Below are 20,235 nucleotides of genomic sequence, written 5' to 3' on the forward strand. Positions count from 1 at the left end.
TATTTACTTTTTGTGGTACTTATTTAATGAATATACTTTAATCATACATTTAATACAGACTGACCGACGACTAACTGACTGACGAATATACATAGAGACATAATAATGCATTTTTATTAATGTGTTAACATTGATAACTCATTAGGCGTCACTTTAAAAAGACATTTTTAAAATAATTATAATTTTTGTAAAATTTTAGGAAATACTCCCCAGAAAGAGACCTGAACTAGAACTGAACTAGAACTGAACTAGAACTGAACTAGAACTGAACCAGAACTGAACTAGAACTGAACTAGAACTGAACTAGAACTGAACTAGAACTGAACTAGAACTGAACTAGAACTGAACTAGAACTGAACTAGAACTGAACTAGAACTGAACTAGAACTGAACTAGAACTGAACTAGAACTGAACTAGAACTGAACTAGAACTGAACTAGAACTGAACTAGAACTGAACTAGAACTAGAACTGTGCATAACGAATCTTTTAAAATAACAAAAATATACTTTGACTTTAGCCGTCTAATGAGTTATTAATGTTACAAACATAAAATACGTATAATTTAATGAACTTTAAATATTTTATGAATTCAATAAAATTTGATTAAATTTCTTCATTATTATATTCTTTAGTATTATTATTGTTTGCTGCTTTATGTACTGTATACTCTACATACTTTATTATTTTAATTTTTTGACTCTTAATTTTTTCATTTTACTTTTTTTGCTTTAAATTTTGTTATGTTTAAGTTTTTGTTTTCATTTTTATTTATATTCCTCTGTATAAGTAAATGCCATCATCTCTTTTGTATTTATTGTTGTTGGTTGCTGTATTTGTATTGTTGTTACTGTTGCTTATATGATGTATTTTTTGTTTGTTTTGTTGTTGGTTGTTTACAATGTCTGCTGTTGTTTTTTATTTTAGATTTTATGGTAAAATTTACATGGCAATATTTATAGAATTGCCAGATGGTAGAGTATTGCTAGAGGCTGGTGCAACAGCCGCTGCTGCTTTAGCTGCTGCCAATGCTGTTTCATCCTCCTCTCGGTCGCGATCCCTTTTGGCTATAACTTGTGCGGTGTTGGCGGCTGTTTGTATTGTTTCAGCATCGTTTGACTTTAAGAAATATGTTATTAAGTCAATGGGCAAGGGGAAAACAATTGTTGAATTCTTTTCGGCCGAAATAGCACTAAGAGTCTAAAAGAAAATATAAAGAAAATAATAAGTGTTTAAAAAAAAAGAATACAAAAGAGAAAAGGACCTACCTGTAAATAACGTAATTGCAAAGCGGCAGGTGAATCACCAATTACTTCAGATGCTTCTCTTAAGGCTCGAGAAGCTTTCTGTTCACCCTCTGCAGCTATTACCTTAGCACGAGCTTCTCGTGCTGCCTCAGCTTCTGCAGCCATGGCTCTTTGTAGTTGGACGGGTAAACGTACATCTTTGCTGTTAACGTTGAGAATAACATGGAAATAGAAGAAAAAAAGTTATAATTTTTTATTAAATTTTATGTTTTAATTAATGATACTTCAAGACCTTGAAATTGTCCCTTTAATAACATTTGCGTTCTTACAACTTAAGTGGTTTATCTTTCTCTAAAAAAATCAATATCATATGACCTCCTCTGACATGACTTAATCATGTTTTATTTAATTTATCAAATAATATAAAAATTTTGAAACGACATCGCTGTCATCATCATCAACACCATCAGCATCAGATTCACTTGCCCGCATACGCATACAATGAAACATTTGTCAGTGATTTTGAAAAAATATAATCAAATATGGTTACAACGACTTAATGGCCTACATTTCGTCGACGACTGAAAGACGGAGTGAGAGTGATATTTTCTGTATTTTTTTCGCACTTGGCACAGATTGGCTTAAGTGGTTACTTGAGCTTTAAAAGGTTCGCCAAACAACAACATCATTATTGTAACTGTTGTCACATGAATTATATGTGTATGTGTATTGAAATGTTTTTATTTCCTCTTTTATTAGCAGTGAAGGGTAAGAAAGAAACATAATTTTTATAAACATCTAATAACTTTGTTATAAAAAAAACAGAAAAGTTGAATTACATTGATTTGTGGCAATCTTGTTTGAACTTGTCTGTAAATAAACAGGTTTTAGCTATTTATATTTTCTGTTCATGATCAACGGTAACAAGGGTATTTCTTTAAAATAACTTTCCACATAAGATCTAGCTTGACAAGAACACAGATAAAAACAAATTTGCAATAAAACTCCTTTTTGTTAAAAAAAATAACAACTATTTTAAACTCCACTGTATTGGTTTCCTTAATACAATTATAATATATGTTAAGTTCATATAAATGTATATATAAAAATTAAGTAATCTCCCCAAAATGATAATTAATTATTAAAACGGATGTAAGTGAAAGGTTTATTTATATAATTTTAAAACAAGTCCTTCATAAACCACATTGTCGTTTAAGTATGTGTGATCCTTAAAATTTAACAAGTTTTTTTTATATATGTACACAGATAATTTGGGTAAAAAAGTGTTGACCTAAGGTAGCAAAGGATGGTAAAATGCAAAACTCTGGAACAGAAAGTATCACTTGAGCAAAGGCATGAACAATTTTACTTAACATTTTGTTAATAATTTGCGAACATTTTTATTTATAAAAAGCATTCATACATTTTATGTTTCTCTTTAAATAGAATTTTAGATTTTTTTTAAATGTTTTGAAAAAATGTAGATATGTATATAACACCAGATATCAGAAACTTTAAATGGAAAACTTTTTTTTGGTAGTAATTTTGTTTACGATTTTCCAATAACTATTCCTAAGATATCGTATGTATATATGAAAGGACACCTATATGAAGATATTTGGATATAATATCGCAGAAAGCCTGGTATTGAATTGCTTTAGCCTTCTACGATAGAGTCAACTCGTAGAATGTAAGTGATTCTGACTGATTTCTCTATGAGCCTTTTAGAATCCCCCCTTTCTTGATTTTCCGCTCATCAGTTTGCTTACCAGTATAGAAAGTGCTGTTCAATAAAAACCCATGAACTTACAATTTTTTAGAGTCCAAAACGTCCTTCACTCTAATTTTAGAAAAATTGTATTAAATTGTACTTGAGGGACTGAAAAAGTATTTCGTTTTATATGAGTATTCGTAATAACCAAGTGTGTTATAATAGGTGTGTTTATACCCGTCACCTTAGTGAGAATGGTATGAATGTCGTAGTACTTTACGTAAACACCTGCCTTGACGGCCTTATTTCAAGGTGGTCTCTCTCATCTACTGGGTAGACTGACAACGGTCTACCATCGCCCCTGAATCCTTCAACGAAAAACTCAAGTGGCAATTGTTGTACATGGATATACCGGTCCATGTACAAGCACTTTGCTCAAGTATTCGAGCTATCTAATATCTACCATTGCTGTTTGTTATGTTGCTTAACATGCGAGATTTAAAACACCACATTCGTTAACAACTACGCAGATGGGATGTCCTCTGTTGATTTGGCAACAACACCTAGAGACGTAACCGGTAGACCGAAGTACGAATCCATCAAATAAGCCGAAACTTTGTTCTTAATCACAGGGATACACTGTGACAATTCTGATATGAACAGAGTATACTCTTAACATATCTGGACAAGGAAGAAAAATTCAATGGTATCATTTGTATATGATACCTTTCATTCATCATCAGATAACACAGCACACAACCCATTTATCCGACACATTCATTATAGGAAGACTTGTGGGGTGAGGCCCACCGTACCCCACATTCATCCCGTATCTGTTATTTCGGCAACATCACTGAACTTATCCCGAAATATTGACTTTACCTTACATTAATTAGTCTTTTAACCGCAACTCACTTTTCCCGCGAATTTGGGTTTTAACCACAGCCACTACGTAGATCCCGAAGGAACCTTAACCAACTGACTAGCTAGGACATAGTCCTGCAGGCAAGTGGCCACTCGTAGTACCAGATTATGTGGTGCTCTGGTTCGACCTCTTTTCAATCTATGCAAAGACTAACATGCCCTCGGAGGGAGTGAGAATGGTATATATAAATTTGTCATTCCGTTTGTAATTTCTAACATCCTCCTGTATCCTCATAGAAAACGGGGTCGATTAAGCCATATCCGTCTGTCTGTTGAAATCAGTTTTTTGAAAAATCGGTCCATAAATAACGGAGATATGAGCAAAAATCCGAGACAACTTCTGAAAATTTCATCAAAAAAATATTTTTTTTTCATGCTTTGATAAATAAGCAACATGTGTATGTAGATGTATTTGATTTTATTACGCTGTGTATTTGGTTTTGTATGTTTGGCCGAATATAGCACTTCTACTTGTTTTTATTAAAATAGTTGTTCGTAATAACCAAGAATTCAATATAGCGGAGTTCAAAAATCCAATTTATTAATAATTAAATTTCCCGTTTTTCCCCTAATTCCCACATTTAATAATAGAAACAATTTTATACATTGCATCCGTTAGACGTTTAAAAATCCAAAATGATAACAATTTCATAAAACAGGCACAACGAACTACAAACACGTGCTACCTAATGTTTCATTTAAAGATATTGCAGGTAAAATGTTTATTTATCTTCATATGTAGGTTACTATCTAAAATATTTATACATTCTTGATATTATTATTTATTTATTTATTTTTTTTTTTGTTCTTTTTCTCTTTAATATTTTTCGTTTGTTGCCATATAACTTACATTTCAACACGTTCCACTTTAATGCCCCAAGCATCAGTAGCTTCATCCAATTGTACCTGTAAATATATAAGCGAAAAATAAAAAATGAAATGAATGAACGAATGAACAAATACAACAAAAAATACACAATTTCATCATAATGAAAGGAAAAATGTTTTAAATTTTACGAAGAAAAAAAAGAATGTTATATATGTATGTGTATGGGAAAAAGTGTCATCTTTTCTATTGTGCAAAATATAATTCAAACTTTTATATGTTTAAATTTGTATGTGTCTAATGTTGCAGGTGTTTATGAATGTATGCATGTATATATGTATGTAGGCTTTTGTAACAGCAGCAGCAGCAGCGTCAGTTGTTGGCAAGAGGAAGGTGAGAAATGACAAAATATTGTCATATTTATGACATGATTTTTTAGAAAACATTTTTGTTGATGCTGCCTGCTTGCGTGATGTCGCTGCTGTTGCTGTGCTGTGTGTTATCTTTCTTTCTTTATGAAATACACTGACGACAACGCCAACAACAACAACAGCAACACATGACATATATTTATAAACTTATATAGAGATACATACAACACTAGTATAAATTTAAAACTGGCATACAAATGTAAACATTGTAGAAAAATAAGCTTGGCTGGCATATATTTTCATGCTTTTGTTCACCTGACTGAACTTAAATAGTTATTCACACTTAAATAACATACATAAATATATACAGGTGCACTTACATTTATTCAAACATACGAATGTTGTATGAAAAGTTTCTTTTACTTTAAAATTCAAATTTCTAAAAATTTTTCGATAAATTTTCTTTTTATATATTTTTGATAAGTCTTTTATAAAAAGTCTTTTATGTATTTTTTAATTATTTTTTTTTTTAAAAGCTCTCTCTTTATAACTGATTTTCTTGAAATTGTCTCTTAATTTAAAGAACTTTTCCCGTTGCCTACGTTTACAACATAAAGATTATTATTGTTGACGTAGCTGTTGTAGTACATTTTTTCTCAATTTTTTTTTTTTTTTTTTTTTTTTGTTACCTGCATAGTGTCGGAAATTGTCATACGTTCACTTAGAATCTCGTGTAAATGCTGTGTGCCCATTGTGTTACGTAGAGTTGTTTGTGCCAATAGACGTGTAGAATGATGAGCATTTTCAACATTTGCTATGGAGACTGTTGCATTCGAAACTCGATAATAGACAACAGCATCCACTGACACAGTGACGCTGTCTTTTGTTAAGACCTAAAATAAAAAGCAGTAAGAAAATTCAAAACAAAAAAACATATTAAAATCTTGCAGTGAATAAATGTATATTTTTTTCTAGTTTATTTCATTTTGTCGTAATAAAATCGTCAACAATGGCAAATGCATCGAAGAAAAAAACTGCTAAGATACACAATTTTACTTAATTTTTACAAAACAAGTTTTCTTAATTTTTTTCCTTGTTCTACCGCACAAGTACGTGTTTTTTTGGTACTTCCATTCTAGCTTAGTTCATTTATTTTTTATTTTATGAACATTTTTTTTTTAAATTTAATTATCTGAAAACACCATGTAAATGATAGTTTTCGGAAATCCACTTGAATGTTGGATGCGACAAATAAAACGAAATGAAAAATGGCCTGTGAATTTATTTAAGTTTCCTTTTTTCATTTATTGATTCTTTGGACAAACATTTTCGTTAAACATTGGAAAATATAACATTTTGGTAAATATTGGCCAAGCTTTTGGAAATAAAAACTAATTTGATTTTAGTTTCAAGTTTTGGTATGTTTTCCTTTTAATTAACATACACCTAAATAATTGAACGTATTAAATTATCAAATAAGTTTAGTTCAGTTCTAGTTCAGTTCTAGTTCAGTTTTAGTTCAGTTCTAGTTCAGTTCTAGTTCAGTTCTGGTTCAGTTCTAGTTCAGTTCTAGTTCAGTTCTAGTTCAGTTCTAGTTCAGTTCTAGTTCAGTTCTAGTTCAGTTCTAGTTCAGTTCTAGTTCAGTTCTAGTTCAGTTCTAGTTCAATCGGAAAGGATCTCTTTAAGAATTTGCCATTTTATAAAAATGTATACTATTGATTAAAATTTGCAGTTTAAATATTTAAGAATCTCAGAAAATAAAGCTCTCTTGCCTTTATTTACAATAAACTTCGAAACATTACTTACCTCTTGTGGTGGTACATCATAAGTTCTGGTACGTAAATCTACTCTGGCATACGAATCTATACAAGGCAGTATGAAGAAAATACCTAAAATTTAAACAAGACATAAGTATAAATTACTAATCTATTGTAAATCCCTTTAAAGCTCTTACACTAACGACAAAACAAAATGTATCCCTACACAGACAAACATTCATTAATTTTTAATAACGCAAATCAAAATTTGATTATAAGCTTTTTAAATACCTGGTCCTTTGGCACCACCCTGCATTAAACGACCCAAACGAAAGATAACTGCTCGTTCATATTCCTGAACCACCTGTAAAATAGAAAAGAGCCAATTGAGACAAAAGCAAAGAAAATATAATTTCATTACAAAAGGCCAAAGCAGCCAAGGGGAATAATTTAATTTATAAATACAAATACTTACAGATAAATAGCGAGAAAATTACAAAAATAAAACGTTTTTTTTAAATCCACTTTCATTTACCTTAAAGCAAACAAACAAACTGAAGGGCAACGTCAAAATGACCAGGACCACTGAGAGGCATATAAGAAGTTTGCCACAAGTTGAAGCCTTGTTATTCATATCTTCATTGACTGTGTTGAGATTGTCGTTTTAGATGTGGTTGACGTTGTTGTATGGCAAACAGCAGGAGATAGGCAGAATATAAACATTGAAAAATAAAATATAATTTAATCAAATTATGTGGTATTATAGAAATATGTATAGAGAAATCTTTTTTAAACATTAGCTATGGGTTTCCGGTTGCCTTATAAATATTTAAATTATACATCTTTTTTTATACATTTTCCAATAAATTATGATAAATTGTTTTGCGGTCTTTTACAAATGTTTTGTGGCTTGTATGTGTGTATATGTTATGTGTGAATATACAAATATTTATATACTTAACAATACAGTAATACCATTCATTCAGTTATTTATTTAAGGTTTTTATTCAAATAAAAATAAAATATTAGAATCTAAAATGAATTGTATTGTCAACCAAACAGAAACATGCTTCAAATGACTGAGTGACATAACAACTGTTATCCTTTGAAATAAAATAAAAAATAAATAGGAAATTTTATAAATAAACAAAAGAACAGCATGAAATCCTTTAAAACATATGGCTGTGACATTTTTTGCGACAAAATAATTTACTTATGAAACAACTTTTTTCCACAGTTTGAGTGAAATTATTTTAAAAATAAATTTACATTGAGTGGGGTTTTCTTTCAAGATTTACCATGATTAAGAGTTGGAAAATAGGGATTTTATGTAAATGAAGCCATTTTTGATTAATTTTTCTTTATAATTCTTAATTCAAATTAATTTGTTTTCGCAAATTTCTTTTGAAAACGTGAAATCTTTAAGCTCCCACAACGATTTAGGTGTCGGTTTTTTTTATAACTGTGAGAAGAAATTTTTATTACCAGCAAAAACGTATATAGAAATGTAAAGGGTTAAGATGATAAAATTTAGCATTTTACTTTATTATATTAATTCGATGATGACATTAGCGGTAAGTACTTACCACACTCGCTTACAAATAGAGCGTTTGGTTAGTACTACTTATTACGATCGAATTCAAATGAAGAGTTGGGTAAAGTTTATGAGATAGAATATAAGTTTTACATAACAATATGCTTCTCTTTTAGTTTGTGCAACAAAAACTAAATTCAAACAGAAAATGACTAAAAAGTTTGTCCTTACTTAACATATTTGTAAGTTATTACAAGATTCCTTCTAAGCATTGTAGATGTTATGAAGTGTATACATTGTAGGGTAGCTTGTTGAGTAAGTACAAGTGATTACAATGTTTTTGCTGGGATATTTTATAAAGTCAAAGAGAACTTAAATTGAAAATACTTTATTAAAATAAGTTTAATTAAATATATACCTTAATTTACAGAGTTTTATTATTTGCTTCAATATTCTAAAAGGTATAAAAAACTGCTCTATAATAGATATTCTTTTACCCTGCATGTTTTATATCATGTTTCTAAATTCAAAAAGGCGCCATTTAAAAAAAGTATCAGAAATAACCTTTAAAAGATTAATTTTATGTTTTTGTCTTCAATGTTATAATTGAATATGTTACACTTTATAGATTATCATTTATGGTTCAATATTATAGAAAACTCATAGAGTTGAAGAACGAAAGAGTATCAATAATTCTTTCCTACAGAAAGAAAGTCCCTTCGTATAACTTTCACTTCACTGAGGACAATAAATATTTAATTTTATGTTTCAAAAAGTTCTACAAGCTAAATTTCATGTTTCTAGGTTAAACATTATAAAAAAAACTTAAAAAATAACTTTTGAAGATAAAATAGTACCATTTTTAATTTAATCTTACAAATATATATAAAAACTAATTTCTCGATTTACCAATATTTGGTTCTTATGTCGCTCCCTTCGACGAGATATATCTTATGTTCCAAAATATTACACAACCGTAGTAGTATTCCCTTAATATTAGAATATCCAAAAATCTCATCGTAGTGCATTTAATTGTCCAAATTTTATAAAATTTTTGAAAATTTTACACTTCTGGAAAATTTCTCTTTTATAGAAAATTATAGAAATTATAGAAAATTATAGATCTTTTTAGAAAATGACTTGAATGTCAAAATTCACTTATAAACACTAATAACACGATTAAATTCTACATAAACGACTTTGATTTAGATATATATGAGCCCTTTTGTGAAAAATTTCTTTTTTTTAAATATGTAAAAATTTCAAAATTAAGTAAAAAAAATTAAATACTCTTTTATTAAAAAAAAATCCACATTTTAAACATACTCTGTGGTGTAGGGTATCATATGGTCGGTCATGTCCGACTATACATTTATACTTGTTACTTTTGAAAATGTTCTTTCTTTAGTTTTGGAAATTTTAAAAAAAAATTTACTTATTTTTTAATTTTTAAAAAAATTTCTTCTTTTCCAAAAAAATTTCTTTCTTTTTTTAGAAAATTTTAAAAAATGTTACCTATTTTATTTCTTTTAATTTTTAAAAATTTTTTTATTTTCCAAAATAATCCTTTTTTATAAGAATAATTTTTAAAAACATCCATGTTATTGGAAAATATTAAATTTTTTTTCTAATATATCACTTTTTAATGTTTCAACCTCTTTAAGAAATTTCCATTTTTAAGAGAAAATGAAACCACCGAACTGAAAAATCTTCAACGTTCCAAAATACATAAATACCCTTCATTAAATTTGCTAACATATATACGTATGAGTAATATGTATTTAAAACTATAGAAATACATATTAAGTATACGCTCATTATAATTTTTATATATTTGCATTAAAATCAGTTTTATACATGTTTGGATTCTTAAACTACTACGTATGAGTAATATGTATTTAAAACTATGGAAATAAATATTAAGTATACGCTCTCATCAATTTGAATTAATTTACATAAAAATCAATTTAATATATTTGTGGATTCTTTGCGGTCTCTTTGCTGTTTCTTCATAAAAAACAATATGTCCACAACACATTCATATAGATGCGCAATCTTTTGCAAATCCTGTATTCTAAAATTATTTATTTTTTTTTAATGTAAACAATAAATTTTTGCATTTAATTCTGATGTTTAATTAAAAATCATTCTTTTATTATATTTTCATTTTATTTTAATAAATAAGTATTCAAAAATGTATAAGCATTTCCACAAAACTCTACTTTTCTCTTTGAAATTTTAAAATATTCAATCACCTGATATTTAGTCATTTCCTGCAATAGGTGCAATTTTTGTAATTAAAACTTATTTTTAAAATGAAATTATATCCCAATGGAACTCAATTATTCACTTATAAAATATAACAATTAAAATACCATTTGAAACTCCAAAAAAACAACACTCACTCAAAACAATGTCATTGTTTAAAATTAGAAAATGTCCATACATACACATTTACAAGTGTATACGTAAAGTTGATACCTTTTTTTTGTCTATCATCTCTATACAATGGAATTCAATTCAATTATAAACACATTATAAATAATATAAATGCAGCATGTGTTTTTCAACATGTCTCTGTAGGGCAATTTTTGTAATAATTCAAATACCATTTAAAATTTCTATCCACCCACATAAACAATACTAAATACAAAAGCACTGCATACACATCCACATACTTGCATTTATATTATACATTATGGCTGTGGATGCAACAAGTTCTACTAATTCTTCGTTTATGAATGAGACTGAACACGGGAAAAAACAAAAGAATGAAAAAAACACAAACACAAATTTCTTTTTTAAATCACTCGTCACCAAAGGGGGCAGAATGGGAGGTGTTGACTGTATATATACATCCATTTTACCCGAACACATACACACTGTGATGCATGTTCTAGTTATTAAGTGTAAACTACTGCATACTTTACAATGTGTATGTAATATTGGGATGTATATATGTATGTATTTAATGCATTGCGAAAATTTGTACTTAAAGTACATAAAACATTATATAGACTTACACACATACTTAGGTAAACGAATACATGTAAACATGTTAGTTGTTAAATAATTTAAACAATGCCTGGTGAGTGCTAATGCTGATACATGAACCCTTTTTTTGTTTACATCAAATTTCCTCACCTTACTACCCACCTCTTATTTTTCCTTTAACAGTGTAACTGAAACATTTCTAAAATTGTAAGAGAAAATATTACGGCAAAAACAAAAAAAAAACAAAAGCAACGAAATTCATTGCGGAATGATTTGGTAACTTTAAGTCATGTTCAAACAATGAGGGCACAAGTACATTTTTGTGTGTGCATTACAAGAAATACATTAAAAGGAAAACAAAAATTGATGTAAAAACTATTTTTCATTAAACACAGACACACTATCTCTCGCTATAGGTGTCAGTATGTGTATGTGACGCGTGTTTGTTTTTCATCATCATACTTTTTGAGAATTAGATATTACAGGCTTAAGGTAATATTTTTGTTGAGAATTTAAGGGAAATTTTATACAGTACATATCCTATGTAGGAAATATTTAGTGAAACGTGCCACACAGCCAATATGCTCAAGCTTGAGATATGGAAGCATATGGATTTTTTAGCAAAATATTTTTACTTCTTTTGAGACCAAAAGCAGGTCAGTTTTAGATACTCATTTCTGAAGTTAAGTATATCGTGTACATTGACGATAACAAAGATTAGTCAAATGTATTAGGCGGATAAAAAAAGATTCCCAAATACTTTCATCTAACTTTTATTGTTTTTAAAACCTTACGCGAGGAATCCCATACAAAAATAATGAAATCTTCCATAACAAGTGTAAGCAGCAGCTGCTTTCTGCCTTACAAAACTGTTTCCAAGAAGGCACCATTTTTTGCTAGGTTCCATCTTACTTTATTATTGTTTTATACCGATCGTGTAAACATAAATCTATCATTTCTACAATTTTACCTTTTCATTAGACTTTACGTACGTAAAGTGTGATCGTGTGAATGGAACTTAAGAGGTATTTATACATGTAGCAGAGCATCGCTGTGATGCTTTTACGTGTGGTAGCAAACGAATTATTTGCATTTGGTACATGGTAGTCCGAAACACGGATTATATTAATAGACAAGACTTTATTTCAGTGGTCACAAAGACCCACTGTGATAAGTTGAGCATACATTCAAAAATCTAGAAAAATCGCTAAATATCAAAGAGAGGTAGGCACTACGTCAATCCTTCCCTTCTTGCTAGATTACAACAGTCTAACACATCACTGCACCAACTTCATCCGTCAAATACATTAGTTACCCCATTCTCTCTATAGAATGCAAATACACTTCAGAAAACATTAGAAAACTCCACCTCGTATACCCAATCTATTCATTATTAGCTCAAATCTAACATTTTATTAATCCTCAGTCATGCTCTGTAATTCATGCTCTATAATTCGTACCGCATTCAGTATCCAGGAACGATAACAGAAATGAATCATGAAAATCATATTCATCGAGTACTTATCTGTCTTTTAAACAAACAACCGCGATTTGGGTTTTAACCACAGCCACAACGTGAATCCCAAAAGAACCTTAACCAACTGACCAACCAGGACATAGTCATGACCCTTTTTTTCAACTAACGCAAGGAGTAAATTGTCAACACCAATTTATAGTCCCAGAAGACCACAAGTATTGGAAGCACGTATCTACCCCCGGATTACAATACACCATGATGTGACACTTATTAAGGAAACATGCCCGGGGGCTCCATTTGGTACAGATTAACTGTAATGAACGGACGTGATTTCAGCATCGCATAATCGATAGTACACCATTGGTTTCAAAGAGTACTATAACTGAACGAAATTGAAATTTGACTTATGCCTCGATTTGTTGGCAGGTATGTAAACGAAAATCAACACTTCTAAGCACCACACACCCTGTCCCTCGTGTTGAAACTTATATTAAATTTTCGCTGAGTAAATGGTGAGCTTGTTTGGCTTGTGCCGAATTTTTCATATATCTTCACTATATTGTATTTAACAAAATCGAACGAAAATTCAAATAGATGAATATAGTTTAATGGACTCCTTTATTTATAAGGATATATAATTTATAGGATACAAATGGATTAACCATCTTATACATACTTCTTTTACATTCCTTGGGGCACGTAACCTTTATGAAATACACCATCATTGTGTTATTGCAATAGAGACTTATATATACTGGTTCTCTCAGGGCAAACGGTAGCCTGCAAGGAATAGTTTTGGAATTTGCTCTCATTACTGGAGAACTTCTTTTGGGGTGTACGTGGCTGTGGTTTAAATCCATATTTCGTGGGATGAGAATGCCGATTAAAAATTTGGAATAAGTTCGGCGCATAGAGGGGTGAATGTGGAAATAAGCATTGGAATTAAGTTGGTCTTCAGTTTATATAATACACGATAAAAGAAGAGATATAAGGAAATTACCCACCCATATACCCAGAGTGAATGTGTCGGATGTAGTTCTTTATAAGTGTGACGAATGAATGAGGCGTGTATTGGGTTGAATAGTGATGAATGAAAGGTATCTTATACAAGTGATAACATTCAATTCCTTCCTTATTTTTGTATGTTCAGGATTTACTGCGTTCATTCTTGATTTGCCTGAGTTCATTCTAAATAAAAACTAAATTCTTATTTTCAACTTTACAAATATTCAAACATACACTAAAAATAAGTTTAAATCATCAAAATAGTTTTATCAAAAAAGTTTTACACCTATCACAAATCACTAACGATATCAATTACAAAATTTGTAAATATATTTTTTTACACAAAATATAAAATTAATTAATTATATAAATTAAATATATATTCAAAATTTAATTTGATTTTAAATAAAAACAAAGAAAGACCCGCTTTAACTCTTTAATATGTTCGAATAGTTTATAGAATAAAGTAAAATTATTAATTAATCGTACATCGTGCGTATGAGTGATATTGTTAAATAAAGTAAAATTCTTTATTCGCCATACATCTTGCGTATGAGTGATATTTATTTTTAATTAAATAATAAGCATACATTGCAAATTTATCACTTTTTTGTTGTTATTGTTGTGTTGCCCAACAATACAAATTCATGTCATATACCTACATTAACCACATAAATATATAAAATATCTTTGGTATAATACACATTCTTTAAAATATATAAAGCTTACTAAAGAAATATTTTCAAACAAATCCTTATCATTTATTGGGTTTTAATCAATTATAATAATTCTCTTAATACACTTTATGTGTAGTCATGTATGTTGGCAATTTCCAACATTAATTTCTATAATAAACTAATAATCTTTAATAAGTTATAGCATCCAATCTAAAGTAGCCAATTAAGATTAAATGTTGCTTAAGTACATACATACTTGTATATTATTACAATGTTTAATATATGAAATTGAAAATAAATATTTATTTTCTTATATGGTGTAAATATTGATAAAACCATTTCGTTTTGAGAAAAATTTTCGAACAATGAAATGCTCCACATGGTTGAATATATATTCCTATATACATACGTTCAAATAGTTAGACATTAAACCCTGTAACATGTGTCAAACAAACAAAGACAAAATAAGAAAATGTTTAAATGTACTTGGATATTAGTATAACTGCTCATAAAAAAAATATTTTTATTTTATTATCATATTAAACTAATTGATGTAAAATTTTAAGTCATTTGGATGGAATGTAGTGAAATTGAAACATGTTTTTAATAGCTTTTAAATTAGAACTTTAGATTTAGTTAGACATTATATTAGCTGTAGTTATAAAATAAAGTTATTTTATTTTTAAAGGGCAGATCTACTTTTTTATAAATAAAGTTTTGTATCATTATATGTTTTCGTACTACCATTTCATTGAACATATTGTTAAGATTAGATTTTCTTCTTTCTTGTTTCCAATTGATGTCCATCAAACAACAATGGTTTTATACTATAAAATGAAACAATTGGAGCAAATAAAATCTAATTGTATAAAGAATTTCTCAAATGAGAAAAAAATATATACTAAAATACTTATTGCTATTGTGTAAGAATACTTTAAATAAAATTGCTGATAAATAAGTAACGATATAAATAGTTAAGTAGTAAATTAATTAAAAGGAGGCACTAATACCCCCGTAAGAAGGGAATTATAGGTTATAATTACATAATATATATATGTTATCCGAACCACTAAAATTTGTTTTTGAATCTCTTAAAATTGCGTCTATTGAAGTCAATTTTTTGAAGAGCTTAGATATCTTTGGGATCTAAATATTCTCTTCTTTTTAAACCCTTCACCTTCGTGAGTAGAGAATAAATGATACGTGATCACCTGCATTGATGGCTTCAACACCATTGTGTTATTACACGCGCATCTTCAAGTATATGGAATTTCCGGTCTAGTATACGTGCACCTTGCATCGAGTCCTCGATCTATCTAATCTATTGCCATAGTAGTACCGTTGGGGAAAGACAGGTCTCTTGTGTAGGCTCAATCTAACCCCGACAATGAAGATCCTTATATGTATGTCGCCCAACCACACTAGTAAGAGGCTTTTGTTTTGAACGTAATTTGTATTCCGAAACACGGATCCAAAGGAATAGTTCTAATAAATTAATGAGTAGAGTATAAACAACTTTGCATCATCTTACTCTGTTTCACAAAAATTTTAGTTCAGTACATATCTTCCGCCACTCCAGCCGACTAACCTCGGAAACAACTTAGAATCATTCAACCCACTTCAACGCTACACCAATATCTTTGAATTATCAGCTCAAATCCAACAAACAACTAACCAGCTAGGACAATATAATTATCCGACTCTATAAAGTGTATATATTCTGAATTCTTATAATTAGCGGAGTCGATTAATCCATGTCCGTCTGTCTTCCTGTCTATGTGTGTGTGTTGAAATCAATTTTCGGAAGACCCCAGTATTTTCGGGATCCAAATCTTCAATAATTCTGTCGGAAATACTTTCAAGAAGTTTCCTATTTCAAATCAGCAAAATCCGTCCATAAATAACAAAGATAAAGACAAAAATCCAAGACAACCTCTGAAAATTCATTTAAAAAAGACAAAATCAACCACAAACATACGCTCATGTATGTATGTGTGGTTGTATTTTTGTTTTATTTCTATAAGTATTTTGTTGGGTTTTTTGTTTGTTTCTAGTCTCCCGATATGAACTTCCGGTCACCCTAATACAAATAAATATAATTCACAGTGCTAATACTCTATACACTACATGGTATCATAGTAGGTCAAATATACCACATAAAATCGAAATACACAGAAATTACATTAAAAGGTGAACCAGGAGAAGCTATATATCTGGATCAATATATATCACCAAAAAAATTAAATTTGGAACTATGGATAACATTTAATTACGTTCTTTGTTTTACGAAAAAGTCACTGTTTGATGTTATGTGGTCTGGCCATCACCATCAATGCAAATTTCTATAGTTCAATGATAACCAATGATGTTTAGTTTTAACACTAGATGCTAAAGTAATCATATTAAATTGGTCACTATACTCATGAATATTTATTTCACATGTAGGTGATGTGATCGAGGAATTTTTCACATTTTGAGTTTTATTGTGTGTTTTTATGTCACAGGTTTATGTGAGTAAGCCACAAACAATAATGTTCTTAAAATTTATTATTTTTATAAAAATGAAAGGCTACGGGTACCATTCATTCAGTGTAGCTTTGGGAGTTATTCCAGCAAAATACAACTTCAAAAGAAGCAAAAAAGAAGAAATATTTTTCTATGGAAGTACTTGAAAAGACCTGCAAAAGTTTTGATTTTAATACAGGTTTAGGAGGGTTATCCTTTTTATTTTACTACAAATTCACTACCTTTAGATACTTTAGTGGCGAGGGTATATTGGATTTGGGCTGATGTTTGTAACGCACAATAATATTGGTCCTATACCAATCCTAAAGTATACAAGTCGGCTTTTAAACACTTTCTGAGTCGATTTAGCTATATCCGTCTGCCTGTCTGGCTCTCTGTCTGTCCGTCCATGTAAACCTTTTAATCAAACTACATGTCGCAATTTAAAAAAAAATCAATAAAATTTGGTACATGATCTTATACTGCCCCTGGGCCATTATTTAATCTTTTCCCATACAACATTCCCATACAACTGAACCCCAAATAGGGCTCATAAGCCGTGTAATCAAACTACAAGTCTCAATTTTGGAGATAATTTGATGACATTTGGAATATGATCTTTTATGGTACCGTAGTCGAAGCTTTTTGGAAATGGTTAACATCGGTCCTTTATTTCACAACTGAACCCACCGAATAGGGCTTTTAAGTTCATAATTTTGTTTAATATACTAGTATCTCTACAAAAAGCTACAAAAGACTTGATGAACCTCGTGAACTTTATAATTATAGAGCCTCATTTGAAACTAGCCCATATAAAAAGCCCCCCGTCAAAATTTGGCTTAAATGTCCACAATTTTATTCAAAAATAAATGGCTTAAGTATAACTTGAATGCTTTATTAAGAAAAGTAAATCACTTTTTTTCTTGTAGCAGGTGTAGGGTATTATATGGTAGGCTTGTTCTTATGTTATTTTTTAAAGTTATTTGGAACATTTTGCTTCTTCGAAAGCCATTAAAAATCACAACCAAAACAACGTAAAAAAGTGCCACCTTTGAAATGGTAATAAATGCCATTCTTTTGTACGTACTTCATTTTATTTTTGCTGGGATACACAGCGAATGATTAATATTTAATTAAAAAATAAATAACTATCATACGTACCGTAGTACTACATGTAGTAAGCATACATGAAAAGATCAAGCTCTAAAATTTTTAGAATTTTCAATACAATCTGATTTGTTGCTTAATTAGTCTACGCTTTCAATCAACTCCAATTAATTTGAAAATATTTATTTTTATAAAATCAAAGTAATAATATTAATACTAAAATCTTGTGTAAGTGTAAATGTAACCCATTTTATTATTTATCATGTAAAGCAGGACAATGGCATTCTTAGACTTACTTCTTTTATGATCTATAACTGAGATGGTGTCAGGCATATTGCTTTATGGTCTATTGCCTCTGGTGTATCCGTACAATAATAATGATGTTCAAGTTGTTGATGATGGTGATGTGCGATAGCGATGGCTATGACGATTACGATGACGTCGATGAGTTTTTGTTTTTTTTTTTTTACTTATACAAATACTTTATATATATGTGTATGTATGTATGTGTGATAGATAGACAGATGGTGGCAGTATAGTGAGTAAGGATATACAATTAATTAGCAACCATACAACACTTTCGTTTTATTAGAACAAAATACAAAATCTTTTTTTCTTTATTTTACTTTTATTTTGTTTGGTTTAGGTGTTTCTTTTTGTTATTTTACAAACAAACAATTTTGTGTGGCTTTTAGAATACACAAACAATAAATCAAGAGTGCAAAATAAGAATACAATTAGCAGCAGCAGCAACACCAGCAGCTCAAGTTAAAAATCGAGGTAAATTACACAGGATATATAGCAATTAGATACAATTATAAAATGGATGGATTATTTTGCTGTTTTTTTGTTGCTTGGTTGGTTGGTTAATTGGTTTATTTTGATTAATTTAAAGGTTTTAACTGACTAACTACTTGTTTGGTTTTTTTATTTTTTTTTTTTTATAGGATTTCGTTTTCTAGTAAAAAAAACAACTTTAACTACATAAAGTTATTTAAGGGATTTGATTTTTTAAAACTACAAAAACAAATACTAAAACAAATTTCTTTTAGATTTTTAACTAAATCACACAATTTTAAAATACACAAACATTTTTGCACGCAATTTTGTATAAACGAAACTTCTTTAGTTTAAATTTGTATTTTTTTCTTTGAAATTTTTTCTTTTGCTTTCGTTTTTTAAGAAGTTAGTTTTCTTAAAAAATTTTTTCTACTTTTATTTTTTTTACTTATTTTGTTTTATTTTTCGCAATTTATATACACCACATGAAGTAGAACAACAACAACAATAACGGAAAATAAGTGAAAAAATACGGGGATTTCTTCTAGTTGTATTCTGTTGTTTCTGTTATTTCTTGTTAGTTTTCTTTTGAAACTTAATCAAACCGTTCTTATTCAGTTTACAAGTCTAACTGATACTGCACCAACTTAACAACTGAATTCACATTCTGCGTCATATTTACACTCAATTACATACATTCTACATGTGAAAAACATAATATTTTCTCATACACAACATCCACAAACTAAACTAAACACACTACACTCGCTTGTATATACAAATATAGATACTTTTAGTTAAAGTATAAAACCAAAAAGGAAATGAAAACATATCTGTGTATGTGTTAGAGAACGAGTATCATAAATATATTAAACGCATTTCAGTTGTTATCCCTTGTTTTTATTTTATTCTCTACGCATTTATTTAATAATATTTTGTTGTATTCTCTTTTAATTTTATTATTTCACTCAAACTGACCTTGCGCACTCTTTACAACATTAGCCCTCAAATGTGTGTACATTTCGTATTTGGTCCAACAATTATTTTCTGCGAACTTCTTGTAGCTTCATCTCCATAAAGCAATTTAACACTCTTTTCTTTACTCTCTTCTTTCAGGCTCTTTTTTCAACCCGATTCTATAAGAGTTCTATACTTATTTGCCATTTCTTCATACTCACTTAATCAAAACTTTACATTCTCTATAAAAAAATGCTCTCTTGTCTTACTTGTTTTCCTTCATTTCAGTTATTTTCTCTTTAACTTCAAGTATGGTCCATATTTTGTTTTGGACTCTACTTATTTGTGGTCCCCATCATATTTGT

At 29.3% G+C, this 20,235-nt stretch overlaps 1 protein-coding gene across 1 annotated transcript; it reads right to left on the reverse strand.

Moving 5' to 3' along the window:
- Positions 1-444: 444 nt before the first annotated feature.
- On the reverse strand, positions 445-19,087 carry LOC111677249 (band 7 protein AGAP004871-like). The gene is made up of 8 exons (XM_046951381.1): positions 18,430-19,087; positions 7,370-7,479; positions 7,126-7,198; positions 6,884-6,966; positions 5,767-5,970; positions 4,731-4,786; positions 1,267-1,447; positions 445-1,198 (listed from the first exon to the last, which is right to left on the reverse strand). Exons 1-8 carry the CDS (start codon positions 18,464-18,466, stop codon positions 941-943), a joined length of 1,002 nt encoding a protein of 333 aa, XP_046807337.1. The 5' UTR covers positions 18,467-19,087; the 3' UTR covers positions 445-940.
- Between the last annotated feature and the right edge of the window lie 1,148 nt (positions 19,088-20,235).

The sequence above is a fragment of the Lucilia cuprina genome, chromosome 5 (assembly GCF_022045245.1).
Source record: "Lucilia cuprina isolate Lc7/37 chromosome 5, ASM2204524v1, whole genome shotgun sequence".
Classification (NCBI taxonomy): domain Eukaryota; kingdom Metazoa; phylum Arthropoda; class Insecta; order Diptera; family Calliphoridae; genus Lucilia; species Lucilia cuprina.